Source organism: Mauremys reevesii, linkage group 3, assembly GCF_016161935.1.
Source record: "Mauremys reevesii isolate NIE-2019 linkage group 3, ASM1616193v1, whole genome shotgun sequence".
NCBI classification, from domain to species: domain Eukaryota; kingdom Metazoa; phylum Chordata; order Testudines; family Geoemydidae; genus Mauremys; species Mauremys reevesii.
Window position 1 is genome coordinate 114,767,719 of NC_052625.1, and position 14,200 is coordinate 114,781,918.

At 43.0% G+C, this 14,200-nt stretch overlaps 1 protein-coding gene and 1 long non-coding RNA gene across 4 annotated transcripts in view; one reads left to right on the forward strand and one right to left on the reverse strand.

Moving 5' to 3' along the window:
- The window catches only part of LOC120400942, a 114,147-nt gene extending 110,509 nt beyond the window's left edge, over nucleotides 1-3,638 (reverse strand). Inside the window, exon 1 of the long non-coding RNA XR_005596180.1 lies at nucleotides 3,506-3,638. This is a non-coding gene — a long non-coding RNA (uncharacterized LOC120400942). The remainder of the gene's footprint in view (nucleotides 1-3,505) is intronic.
- The window catches only part of ECHDC1 (ethylmalonyl-CoA decarboxylase 1), a 47,821-nt gene that overhangs the window by 25,186 nt on the left and 8,435 nt on the right, over nucleotides 1-14,200 (forward strand). For all 3 annotated transcript variants that reach the window (XM_039530301.1, XM_039530300.1, XM_039530302.1), the window contains exons 4-5: nucleotides 2,150-2,202; nucleotides 7,293-7,373. In XM_039530301.1, the coding sequence (XP_039386235.1) occupies nucleotides 2,150-2,202; nucleotides 7,293-7,373 (134 nt within the window). The remainder of the gene's footprint in view (nucleotides 1-2,149; nucleotides 2,203-7,292; nucleotides 7,374-14,200) is intronic.

Here is a 14,200-nt window from a genome sequence, read left to right on the forward strand (position 1 = left end):
TGCAGCAAAGCCATCCACTATGGCCTGCACGTTTCCCAGAGTCACAACCTTTCGTAGCAGCAGCTTAGTGATTGCTTTGGCTACTTGCATCACAGCAGCCCCCACAGTAGATTTTCCAACTCCAAATTGATTCCCAACTGACCGGTAGCTGTCTGGCGTTGCAAGCTTCCACAGGGCTATAGCCACTCGCTTCTCTACTGTGAGGGCTGCTCTCATCTTGGTATTATGGTGTTTCAGGGCAGGGGCAAGCAAGTCACAAAGTTCCATGAAAGTGCCCTTACACATGCGAAAGTTTCGCAGCCACTGGGAATCGTCCCACACCTGCAACACAATGCGGTCCCACCAGTCAGTGCTTGTTTCCCGGGCCCAAAATCGGCGTTCAATGGATAGAATCTGCCCCATTACCATCAGGATCTGCAACGCTCCGGGGCCCGCGGTTTGAGAGAATTCTGTGTCTACGTCCTCATCACTGTCATCGCCGCGCTGCCATATTCGCCGCCTCCTCGCCTCGGTTTGAAGGTCCTTGTCCTGGTCTGCACCCTCACTTGAAACTGAGCCACTCTGGAGAGATTTCTGATTCAAACTGCTTGAATCAAACCCAGGAGGACTGATTTATTAAGAGAACAAAAAGAAAATACAGAATCTCAGTACAAGCAGAATTAGAATAAAAAAATACAAACACACAGAATTGCAAACATAGGATTATTAGATAAGGACACAAAGTTGATTGGTCCTCAGGTCAGGTGCCCACCAGGTACTATGCTTTAACCCTTTACTAACTATTCATGACAGTCCTGGTTCACCATATACTGCACGAGAGTGTGCGAGGTGTTTAAAACATCCACGATTGCGGTATTGAGCTGAGCAGGGTCCATGCTTGCTGTGCTATGGCGTCTGCACAGTTCACCAAGCAAAAAAGGCGCAAAACGGTTGTGTGCTGCTTTCAGGGAGGGAGGGGTGAGGCTGTACCCAGAACCACCCGCGACAATGATTTTTGCCCCATCAGGCACTGGGATCTCAACCCGGAAATGCCAAGGGGCGGGGGAGGCTGCGGGAACTATGGGATAGCTACGGGATAGCTACCCCAGTGCAACGCTCCAGAAATCGACGCTAGCCTCAGACCATGGACGCACACCACCGATTTAATGTGTTTAGTGTGGCCGCGTGCACTCGATTTTATACAATCTGTTTTGCAAAACCGGTTTATGTAAATTCGGAATAATCCCGTAGTGTAGACGTACCCTCAGAAGCCCAGAAATAAATGTCAGAGAAGCTGAAATGTTCTTCCACCTAGCAGGTGGATTCATTCTAGTTACTAGTTAAGACATGTTGGCAGGGCAGTATGAAATAAGCTTGCTGTGAGTAGAAAACTTCAGTCAACACAGCACCTTTAACTAGCACTAAAACTGAGTTTGCAAAAAATACATATGTAAGCAAAATGGAGCTGTTTATTCATGGCATTAAAATTTGTTTTACTTGAAAGACTGAAGCAAAAATCTGTTTCCTTATCCACAGATTTGTTCCGGCTCATCCACATAACTACAGGACTAACTAGTGTGCTCACTCTCTCTCTCTTAAGCAGAATTGAAACATTTGTTCTAGAAATACATATGTTCAATTCAATTAATAGACTTTGCAAGCTGATATAAAAGGGGAGACTAGTAGATGTTGTCAGAATTTTTTAGTTGAAACATTTTCAGTGGAAAATTTTCATCTCAGTCTAAATTTTCTGGTTTTTTGAAAAGCAAAAATTTATATTGAGAACTGAAAATTTACACCCAACATTGAATTGAAATCTTGGGGTTTGGTTTTATTTATTTTATGGAAAAAACAAATAAAAAATGTCCTGTGAAAGATAATTTGGCATTGTTTGACTATCTCTAAATATTTTGAGTCTATTAACTTTGACAAATATTTTGTTGCTAACTTTGATAAATATTTTGAGTCTACTAAATTTGACAGTCTCTTATCAACACTGTTCTTAATTCTAATCTCACATCAATATAAATCAATAGCAACTCCATTGATATCAGTGGAATTTCACCATAATAAACTAGTTTGAGAGCAAAAGAATTTTCTCTACCTTTGCTGTATCTTAGGGTGGTTTAATCTGTTTTTTTTATATTTCTATTTTTTTTATTGTTTATAGGATGGAATGAACATCTGCATGTTTATGCAAAACACCTTAACCAGACTCAAGAGGTAATATTTTCTCTTTCTTCTTCTCCATGAAGAAATCATGCAAAGACTGCAGTGCATTTCTGGCTACATTTTCAGAAGTGGCCTCTAAATTTACATACACAGTTTATAATTGTGCAAGCTTTTGGAACCCAAAATCTCATGTTTATGTGTGCAAGTTGGGTAGTGACGTGTGTGTCTCTAAATCTGATTTGCACGAACAACTCTGAGTTTTAGGTTCTGCAAAAATTTGCACAGATAAAATTGCAGGCCTTGATTTGGAGGGCAGGCTGAAGTCACTTTGAAAATCTGGGCCTTCACGTTTTCTATAGTTAACTCAGTGGAGGCTGATGAGCTTTCAAAAGTGGGAAGGCAAAACTTACACAGACTACCCAAGTGTGGTATTTTATTTTTTTAGGTCAGCCACTTCATGGAAGGAACATGTGCAGATGAGGGGTATATTAGTTCACTTTTACCACTGATAGGTTTTCATACTTGGTGTTTGTTCTTTCTTGTTTGTAGCATCCCTTTAGAAATCAAGAAATAGCATTTCTAATGAGTCTGTGCTGTGGATTGTTTCTGTCCTTTATTTGTCATTAACATTTTTCAAGATGTTTGTTGGGGGCACTTGGAAGATAAAAAGGTTCTATATTTCCAAACGATATATGAGAGAGCATTGATATGGGTTAACTGCCAAGCTCCACATCTTTTTGTAAGCTTCCCCAGGAGATCGTAGACCTGTTGTTTGTATAACAGTAGTGCCTAGATATCTCAGTCAGAACTGGGACTCTATTTGCATGGATGCTACCTAATACAATCAGAATAGACAGGACAGACAAACGATGGCATAAAGATATTATTTAACTGAAGCACAGAGAGATGAATTGATTTACCTAAATTCTCACAGGAAGTTTGTGGTAAATCTAGGAATTGACCCCATATTTTCTGATTCCCATCTGAGTGCATTAACAAGACCATCCTTCTTCTCCAATAAGCTCCTTGTGCCTTGTCTCTGTGAATGCGAGACATACAGGCATGAATGCTTCTCTAAGGGATGGCTCCTAGGCGTTGTTGGGGGCTGAAAATTGTCCCTGCTACTGTGGTTTTATTCCCTGTCTACCCACGATGGAGAATTCTGAAGTTTATTTTTGAATCTAGGTTTCTTCTTTAACCTCACAATAAACTGCCCATCGACTCACTGAATTACCTTTAGTCAGGCAATTAGACACAACCTATTGTGTAGAAATGTAAACAGGTATTGACCAATTGCTTCAATTTCCTGGTAGGCCTCAAGTTAGTTAGTGTGATTAATGAAAGTATTACTGACCTTGAAGTAACAATGGGACGAGACTCCCCCCAGCGGGTACAGGTAGATACGGCCATCGTAAAGGCTACAAATTGCTTCTGCCCTTCAGGGGTTCTGCCAATGAAGGGCAGTTTCATTGATGAATGAGACTCTATAGGAGATGTGCAGGCAGAGGCTGCCTAGAAACCATTCCCAATCACAGAATTCTTTCGGTGTCCTAGCTACACTCCACCTCATCCAGCCCTGCCCACTTTCTGTACTCTGCTGGATGACTTCAGATCAATCTAGTGTTGCTGACCCCACCACTACTTCCTAAAGGCAGACTTTTTGCCACAGAGGCCCCATAGTCCAGGCTTCTGCTGGTAGAAAAGGGAAGTGGATCAAATTCAGTATTTTAAAAAATCATCCCAGCCTTCATGTAAAGCACCCTCAACCAAAATCCTCAGGATGTTGTGATAAATGAAAGCGGGGAGGGAGAGCTCCCTTTTATGGACACCCAGCCAGCTAGTAGCTATAAAATCCCTCTTAGTAGCTGTTCTCTAATTGCTCTACCTGTAAAGGGTTAAAAAGTCTCAGTGCAATGCAGAGGTAAAAAAGGAAGTGAGTGGCCACCTGGCCAAAAGAGCCAATGGGAAGACTAGTACTTTTTAAAATTGAAACAAGACTTCCCTTTTGTCTATCTGTCTGTCTGTTCTCCCGGGGAGAGGCAGACAGGGAGCAGTTATGCTGTGAGAAGCTTGGGCCAGGTATGAAAAATTATCAGTATTATATCTAGAAACTACTCATGTAAAACTCTAGATATGTAAGTAGATCAGGAAATGTCTAGGAAGACGCAATTAGGTTTATCCCTTTTATTTCTTTATGGCTTGCGGATTCCTCTGTGCTAACCCCAGGGTGCTTTTGTTTTGCTTGTAACCTTTAAGCTGGACCTCAAGAGAACTATTCTTGATGCTTAACTCTTGTAGGTTTGTTTATTTATTTATTTATTTATTAAATCTAGCAAAAGCCTAAATCCGGGATGCATTTTCTTCTTTTTTTTTAATTAATAAAGTTTATCTTTTTTAAGAACAGAATTGGATTTTTCTGTCCTAAGAGCAGGGTTACTCAAACAGGGATCGCCGCTTGTGTAGGGAAAGCCCCTGGCGGGCTGGCCTGGTTTGTTTACCTGCCGCGTCCGCAGGTCTGGCCAATCGCGGCTCCCACTGGTCACGGATTGCTGCTCTGGGCCAATGGGAGCTGCTGGAAGCGGCGTGGGCCGAGGGACATACTAGCCACTGCTTCCAGCAGCTCCCATTGGCCTGGAGCAGTGATCCGTGGCCAGTGGGAGCTGCGATTGACCGGACCTGTGGACGGGGCAGGTAAACAAACCGGCCTGGCCCACCAAGGGCTTTCCCTACATAACCGGCGACCCCTGTTTGAGAAACCCTGCCTAAGAGGGTTGTGCACATGTTGTTTAATTAGCTGGTGGCAACCACTGATTTCCTTTGTTTTTCTTCTCAGCTCTTCCTGGGGAGGGAGCGGGAGGTGAAAGGGCTTGAGGTTACCCCACAGGAAGGAATTCCCAAGTGCGCCTTCCTGGGTTCTCAAAGGGGTTTTGCACTTGGGTGGTGGCAGCATCTACCAATCCAAGGTCAGAGAAAAGCTGTAACCTTGGAAGTTTAGTACAAGTCTGGAGTGGCCTGTATTAATTTTTAGAGTCCTTGCGGGCCCCCCACATTCTGCATTCAAAGTGCCAGAGTGGGGAATCAGCCTTGACAGATGTGCATGTTATTTTCCAAAAAAACCCAAATGACCTTTCTGTTGTAACCCATGTCCTCCGTTTCTCTTACCACCACTCCCAATGCTTGTAATCATCTGTGAGCACATTAGGTCTCCACTTAATCTCACTGAGGTACTGGAATGGACTTTTATTTGTTTCTATGCGCACTTACGTGGCTAGATAAATAATTAACAATATTTTGTATAATTCATTAGCAGATACGTTTCACGGTAGAATAGTGGGTTGTTTCACTAATGAAGATGACTCTCATATACTTTAAAGCCAGAAGGAACCATTGTGAACATCTAGTTTGACCTCCTGCACATTGTAAGTCACAGAACCTCACCCACCCACTCCCGTAATAGACCCACAACCTATGGCTGAGATACTGAACTCCTCAAATCATGATTTAAAGACTTTAGATTACAGGGTATTTAGTTAATACAGCAAATGACATATGCCCCAGGCTGCAGAGGAAGGCTGCAGGATCCCCCAGGATCTCTGCCAATCTGACCTGAGGGAAAATTCCTTCCCAACCCCAAATATGGTGATCAGTTGGACCTTGAGCATGTCAGCAAGACCCACCAACGAAACACCTGGGAAAGTATTTTCTGTAGTAACTCAGAGCCCTCCCTATCTAGTGTCCTATCACCAGCCACTGGGGATATTTGCTACTAGCAGTTGTCGATAGGCCACATGTCACTGCAGGCAATCTCATCATACCATCCCCTCCATAAACTTATCAAGCTCAGTCTTAAAACAAGTTGGTTTTTTGTCCCTGCTGCTCCCCTTGGAAGGCTGTTCCAGAACTTCACTTCTCTGATGGTTAAAAACCTTCATCTAATTTCAAGCCTAAACTTGTTGATGGCCAATGTATATCCATTTGTTCTTGTTTCAACACTGGTGCTTAACTTAAATAACTTCTCTCGCTCCCTGGTATTTATCCCTCTGATATAGTTATAGAGTTCAATCATATCTTCCCTAAGCCTTCTTTTGGTTATGGTAAACAAGCCAAGCTCCTTGAGTCTCTCTTGTAAGATAGGTTTTTCATTGTTCTGATCACTCTCGTCGCCCTTCTCTGCACATGTTCCAGTTTGAATTCAACTTTCTTAAACACAGGAGACCAGAACTGCACGCTGTATTCCGGCTGAGGTCTTACCACTGCCTTGTATAATGCTACTAACACTTTCCTGTCTCTACTGGAAATACCTCACCTGATGCATCCTACGATTGCTTTAGCCTTTTTCATGTCCACATTGCATTGCAAGCTCATAGTCATTCTGTGATCAACCAATACATGCAGGTCTTTTTCCTCCTCTATCACTTCCAACTGATACATTCCCAGGTTATAGTAAAAATTCTAGTTGTTAGTTCCTAAATGCATGAAATATTAAATATCATCCCATTTCTATGACTCCAGTTTACAGGGTCATCCAGATCTTCTTGTATGATATTCCGGTCCTCCTCAATATTGGCAATACCTCCCAACTTTGTGTCATCTGGAGATTTTATCAGCACACTCCTACTTTTTGCACCAAGGTGATGAATGAAAATGTTAAATAAGATTGGTCCAAAGACCAATCCTGGAGGAACTCCGCTAGTAAACTCGCTTCAGCTTGACAGTTCACCTTTCAGTATGACCCGTTGTAGTCTCCCCTTTAACTAGTTCCTTATCCACCTTACAATTCTCATATTAATCACCATCTTTTCCAATTTAAGTAATAATTTCCCATGTGGAACTGTATCGAATGCCTTACTGAAATCAAGGTAGATTAGATCTACTGCATTTCCTTTGTCTAAAAAATCAGTTATTCCGTTAGATGCTTTGTTCTCTTGGTGTTCCAGCATGGTATAAATATTGCAGCATAAATGCAGTGATCAGTTTTGTTCTGTTTACATGTATAGATTAAGAGATTGAAGGCATTTGAATGATATGACTTCTGTTTACTTCAGAAATATAATGCCTGAGTCCTTTCATTATTTGTACATTGGTATTAAAAATATACACTCTGGGTATAAAAATCCTCTCTGTCTTTCTCTCCTGTGTAGGCTGCCTCTGATTAGTGTTGCATTAGTTCAAGGAAAAGCTCTGGGAGGTGGAGCAGAATTTACCACAGCATGTGATTTCAGGTAGGATTAAAATCTTGTTGAATAGACTCCAGACAAGTGACAATGACTGAATGGTTGTCTCTGTGGGACATGTCATGTTTAAGGTATTATATTCCATTGCTGATCACTGTCTTAAAACCCATAGGGAAATGGCTTTCTACTAATTAGCTAAAACCACCAGTTATTATAGAAATCTGAGGAATTAATAAATTCATGACATCTGCATATGGATTCCTAGATTGCACCAGGACTCATATCTGTGAACCCCAGGGCATTTATAATTTTGCCTACTTGCTGTGTAAGTATACTAGGGTTACCATATTTGAACATTCAAAAAAGAGGACACTCCACAGGGGGTGTTGGCCCCGCCCACAGTCCTCCCCTGCTCCGCCCCCACTTGGCCCCGCCACTGCACCTCTCCTCACCCCCGGGCCCACCGCTGGCTTGCTGTGTCCCTCCTCAGTCCCTCACCCACTGCTCGCCTCCTCCCTCCTGCCACTCACCTACTCACTCCCCTGCCAGAAACCCCCATGCCCACCCTGAGAACTCCCGCCTTCTGCTGACTCACCGCTTCTTGCCTCCTCACCCCCGCCTGCCCACCCGCCGCTGGCTCCCTCGCTGTTCGCCTCTTCAACCCCCACTGCCCACCGCTGGCCTTCTCACACACCCCGCTCACCTACTTAACCCCCGCTGCTCACCGCTTACCTCTTCACCCCACCCCGCTTACCTACTCACCCCTCCTGCCGCAGGTCCCTCTGGCTCCTAGGATCAGGGGCAGCCGAGGGGTCTCCATGTGCTGCACCTGCCACAAGCGCGAGCTCCGTGACTCCCATTGGCCGGGAAAAGCGCCAATGGGAGCTGCTGGAGCCGCAGAGGGCGGCTTGCAGGCACCGGCAGCGCGCAGAGAGCCCTCCGCCCTCCCTCCCCCAACCCTAAGAGCCAGAGGGACCTGCTGGGGGATGAGGTGGGGAGTCTCGGTGGTGCTTACCTGGAGCGGCTCCCGGGAAGCATCCGACAGGTCCCTCTGGCTCCTAGGGTTGGGTTGGGTGAGGGGGGAGGGCTCTCTGCCCGCTGCCGGTGCCTGCAAGCCCCACCCCCGCAGCTCTGATTGGGCAGGAGGGAGCCAGTGCAGCACGTGGAGACCCTCTTTGCCTCTGTGCCTAGGGGCCGCCCACACTGCAGGCTCCTGCTGGCAGGCGGGCGCCGGGAGCTGCCCCAAGAAGCGCCACCAGCCCGGGGACTTTGTTAGGGTTACCATATGTCTGTATTTTCCTGGACATTTTTTAGATATTTAAAAATTCCTCCCGGACAGTGATTTAAGAACTAAAAAGCCAGACATGTCTGGGAAAATACGGATGTATGGTAACCCTAAAGTATACCATGTGTGGAAGAGAGGTTTGGGTTTCCCGACATTAGAAAGAGGAGAGATACTTTACATAGTATTCCAGACTGGAGATCCTGATGCGGGGGAAGAACATAACCACCACTGAAGCCAAGCCAAGCATCCCACACTGGGCAAACAAGGAAGCATCTCTTTATTCACTTGATGGGATCAGATATCTGTGAACAGGATAGTATGCCACCTCAGTGTTATGCAGACTACAACACATTTTGGGGTAAAAAGAGCTCAGCCTTTAGTGCTTCTTCTGCCACATGACCTCTCTCATCTGCACTCTGGGCTCTGGTTTGTGTCGGTTACTCAGTGAGTACCCTCAGATGCGCTGCAGCAGTGACTTTAACCATTAATTCTCTATGTTACAGAAGGGTTAGCTCTAACTTCCTGTTAGGGGCTTATTCCTTCACCCGCTCACTTCCCTGGTCTTTCTCGCATGAACAGAGAGCAACAATACCCGAAGTCTGAAGGTGCAAACAATTCAGTGTTTATTGGGGTGAACTTCCAGCAAGCATGATTCCAGTTTTTCTTCAGTGTTCCCCTTCCCAGCTCTGACACCACAGAGCCTTGCCTGTGTCCCTGTTCCCATTCCCGCTCCCCATAGCAAAACATGATTCCAATTCCCTGACCCTCATTCCCTGTTCCTATTCCCCCCTTTACTTCCTGATTGACTGCAGGCTATATAGTAAAACTTGAGTTCTGCTTAGCTATACCTTAACCAATCATTTTACTGAAATTTAACTAACCAATCCTAACATATTGTAACATGATTATTTAACCAATTAACACTTCCCCTCCCTGATTTGTAAGTGTGATGAGTGCCACATTGCGTATCACCTTACGTCCCTACCTAGCTGCTGAATTTTTGTACCCTTAAAATGTACCCAAGCTGAGGAATCCAGTTGCCATAAGTAAAAGGAATTTGCTAAGTCTCCGTTTCTTTGTAATGTGATATGAAAGGTTACATCCAGGGTTGTTTTATAAGCACTTGTTTCCTGGACTGTACTACTGGGGAGCTGCATACAGTTTTTGGTGCACCAGTGTTGGAAAGATGCCAGCAGCTGGAATTCAGGGGATAGCAAATGAGGCTCCAGTCCTGCAAGCTGCGCAGGGGTCTGTCAGCATGAAGCAGTCTGCAGGAGCAGGGCTTTCATTATTAAGAGGCTGAAGGCAGAGTGGGGACTGAGAGACTAAAATAACGGTATATTTGTCATTAAGTTAAATGATGTTTAACAGGGATGTGAAAACAGTTTGCTGGCACAAGGAGCAAAGGGATAACACAGGTGGCTCCCTCTGAAATCAGTGGGAATTATCCATGTGCAGCTAAAGGGAGGAAGACATAAATGCCTAAATGGAGGGGCTTAGGACAGTCCGGAGAGGCACTTAAAAGCAAAGGTAATGGTATAAAAATGAGCAAAGGAAAATACATGCTGGATATTAGAAAGCACCTCCTGGCAATCAGTTCTATAAGAATTTAGAATAGGAAAAGGTGGAAGCCATTTCACTTAAGCCACTTGAAACTAGAATAAACCATGTCTTTATAAGTATCTATACAGCTCTTAAAAAAAAATGAGACCCCAGTTCTGAATATTTGACATATAAAACATTAACAGGAACATACACTTAAGAGGACCTAAGATAAGGTTTTTTTCGTTATATCAATGGATCTATAAATGTACCTGCTTTAAATATCCTTAACATTAATTTGGCACTCTGAACAATATGTAATATAAGTCAGTCCCATCTGGTAGTACAAAACACATCTTTTGGCTTTCTAAAAACAATTTAATATTCTCTAGTCTTACTGCAGCGATGCAGTTTTGACACACTGTACAATTATAATCACTGTCAAGTAGTTTCTGTTTATATGAAGTGGGCAGCTGGAATTCCTTTCATATTCTGCCATAATTCTCCTTATAGCTGTAGCTGTGGATCCATCTTCCATCACTTTCCAACATCCCAATCCAGTACAACTAAATAACCAATGCAGGAGCACCAGGTGGGATTTTAATTAATAACAAAGGCAAGATCTTGATTGGGGGTTAGAGAGAGAAACAGAAACTACTGCAGATACTCCTCTGGAGTTCTCTCATGGGAAGAAAATCTAAGGGAAAAAGTGGTTCAGTAGAGTTGGCAGCTTCTCTAAGAGACAATATTAAAGGCACAACTGCAAGCTAGCCCGATGTAAAGGAAAGATAGGAAGAACAATAAGAGGCCAATATGGCTCCATCAAGAGCTCTTTAATTACCTGAAAATCAGAAAGGAATCCTACAGAAAGTGGAACCATGGACAAATTGCTGAGGAGGAGTAAAAGAATAGCATAAACATGTAGGGACAAAATCAGAAAGGCAATGGCACAAAATGAGTTACACCTAGCAATGAACATAAAAGGCAATAAGAGGTTTTTTTAAAATATGTTAGGAGCAAGAGAAAGATGAAGGAAAGTATGTGCCCTCTACTTAGGGGGGAATGAGAGTAAATAACTGATAACATCAAGAAAGCTGAAGATTTTAATATCTGTTTTTCATCAGTCTTCACTAAAAAGGTTAATACTGATCAGATACTCAACAATTAATATTAACAACAAGGGGAAAGAACGCAAGCCAAAATAGGGAAAGAACAGGTTAAAAAATATTTATATAAGTTAGCTGTATTCAAATTGGTAAGACCTGATGAAATTCATCCTAGGGTACTTAAGAAACTTGTTGAACAATCTTGGAACTGATGGCAATTATGTTTGAAAACTCATGGAGGACTGGTAAGATCCTAGAGGACTGGAGAAGGGCAAACATAGTACCTCTCTTTAAAAGAGGAAAGATTTGAGGAATTATAGACCAGTCAGCCTAACTTTATTACCTGGAAAGATACTGGAACAAATTATTAAATAATCAATTTTAATAATAATTGGAGATATACCTACCTCCTAGAACTGGAAGGGACCTTGAAAGGTCATTAAGTCCAGCCCCCTGCCTTCACTAGCAGGACCAAGTACTGATTTTTGCCCCAGATTCCTAAGTGGCCCTCTCAAGGATTGAGCTCACAACCCTGGGTTTAGCAGGCCAATGCTCAAACCACTGAACTATCCCTCCCCTCAGTGCCTACAGAAAAATAGGGTTATAAGGAATAGCCAGCATGGATTTGTCAGGAACAAATCATGCCAAACCAACATAATTTCCTCTTTGACAAGGAAACTGGCCTAATGGATTGGGGGTGGGAGGGTGCACATGCTTTAGGAAAGATGTGGACAAATTGGAGAGTGGCCAGAGGAGAGCAACAGAAATGATAAAAGGTTAGAAAACCTGACCTATGAGGAAAAGTTTAAAAAAAAAATTGGGCCTGTTCAGTGTCGAGAAAAGAAGATTGAGCTGAGACCTCATAAGTCTTCAAATGTTTTAAGGGCTGTTATAAAGGGGGTGGAGATCAATTGTTCTCCATGTCCACTGAAGGTGGGACAAGAAGTAATGGGCTTAATCTGCAACAAGAGAAATGTGGGTTATATATTAGGAAAAAATCAAGGGTAGTTAAGATCTGGAATAGGCTTTCAAGGAAGGCTGTGGAATCCCCGTCCATATAGGTTTTTAAGAACAGGTTGGCCAGACATCTTTCAGGGATGATCTCGGTTTATGTGGTCCAAGAGGGCTGGATTTGATGACTTCTCAAGGTCCCTTCCAGCCCTAAATTTCTTCACTGAAGTCAGTGACAAAACCTGGGTCAAAGAGAAGCTTAAGGACATTGAAAACTAAGAGTTTTATTCATTTTCTCAAGTAAACTACCTGTTCCTTCTTTCTTTTTTGTAATTAAGTTATAGCACTTGGCATTTGTACAAGCTAAACCTGAAAGTTGCAAAGCTGTTTCCATTTTCAAAGTTACTGAAACATTCACTACTCAACTAAATTTTTCTCTGTATGTTGTCTGTCCAAAGGCCTTGTGTACACACACAAGTTGTACCACTTAAAGTATACCAGTATAGTTAACAGTGGGACAACCCCCTAGCGTGGATGCAGTAACAGCAGTATAAAGGTGCTTATGCTGGTATAGCTTTTTCCAGTAGGGAAGGGGAAGAAGCTATGCCAGTATAAGGCACCATTATACTGGTATAACAGTGTCCACACTAGGGCTGGTACAGGTTAACTATTTCAGTTAAAAAAAAAAATCACACCCCTAACCAACGGAGTTATATTGAAACAAAAATAGTTTTTAGACCAGGCCTGAAATTGGTTTCTGATGTTTGAACAAAATCCCTTCATCTTCTTTATGTGATGGAAACTGAGGAAAATAAATGCTTTTATCACTGTAATAAGAAACAAAATTCTAGTGTCCCCTCACTATTGTTTTAAGCTGAATTACCTCAAATAGATATGTGTATGTGTGTGTGCACACATGTGCTCATTGGGCATCAAAGATTTTTAGTTTAGTCTAATGAAGCTGGACTTTCTGTGACATTATTGCACATTTTCTTCAGCCAATTTGACAGGCCTGAAAGTTGCTGTTCCCAAGCCCTAGCTGAGTCAATGTGCATTTGCAATTTTACATGAGATTGTAGCACTCATTGAAAAACACGAATGATTATCTATTGTCGAATCACCTAAAAGCCCTGATCAATGCATTTTACAAAAGACATGCAAAATGAAGACAAGTCCCTGTCCCAGCACTGCAGAGACTTAAGCGTATGCTTATTATAAGCGCTATTCATAAAGTAAAGCACAAACTTTACAGGACTGGGGCCCTGGAAAGCGAATGATCTCTGATTATGACACGATGCATCAGGTGGATAAACAGATAAAATGGAGGTAGGGTGAGGGACAAGCTAATAGTAAAGACATGACGATTTGCACAAATTAGTAGCCTCTAGGAACATAATCGCTGCCTTAGGCAGCTACAGTGAGTAGCAATTTGTAAGCACCATAGTTCCTGTCTTTCATTGACTTTAATGGGAGTTAGGAGTTTAACCTGCTGAAGAACTTTTGGAAATCCCAGTAGCCACCTACCTGCATCCTGAGGCCCGTTTGGAAATCTAGCCCTAAATTGCTTTTGAAAATAGGTTCCTATGTCACTTAGGGCTTGGCTACACTTACAAGTTGCAGCGCTGCATTGTGGGCAGCTATCCCACAGAGCACGCCATTGTGAGTGTCTTTCTGTTACTCTCTGTGAATCGCGATTTCTGTGGCAAATGGAGCCCGATCTGCTGAGGACTCTGCTGATGAGTGTCACCAGCACAACCTGCCCCACCTGGCAATACAGGGAAGCCCCTCCATAATATTTGTGAAGGGGAAGGTGAAACAGGCAGTGAGGCATGACCACCGAGGTTCAAGTCCTGAGGCTGAATATGCACAGCCAAAGAATTTGAAAAGCCAACAGTAATGTGTTTGCTTTGCATGGGAGTGTTGCATGGGCACTTACTGCTTACTATCTATATATAATAATAATAATAATATCATTTGCTTTTTCTTCTTTA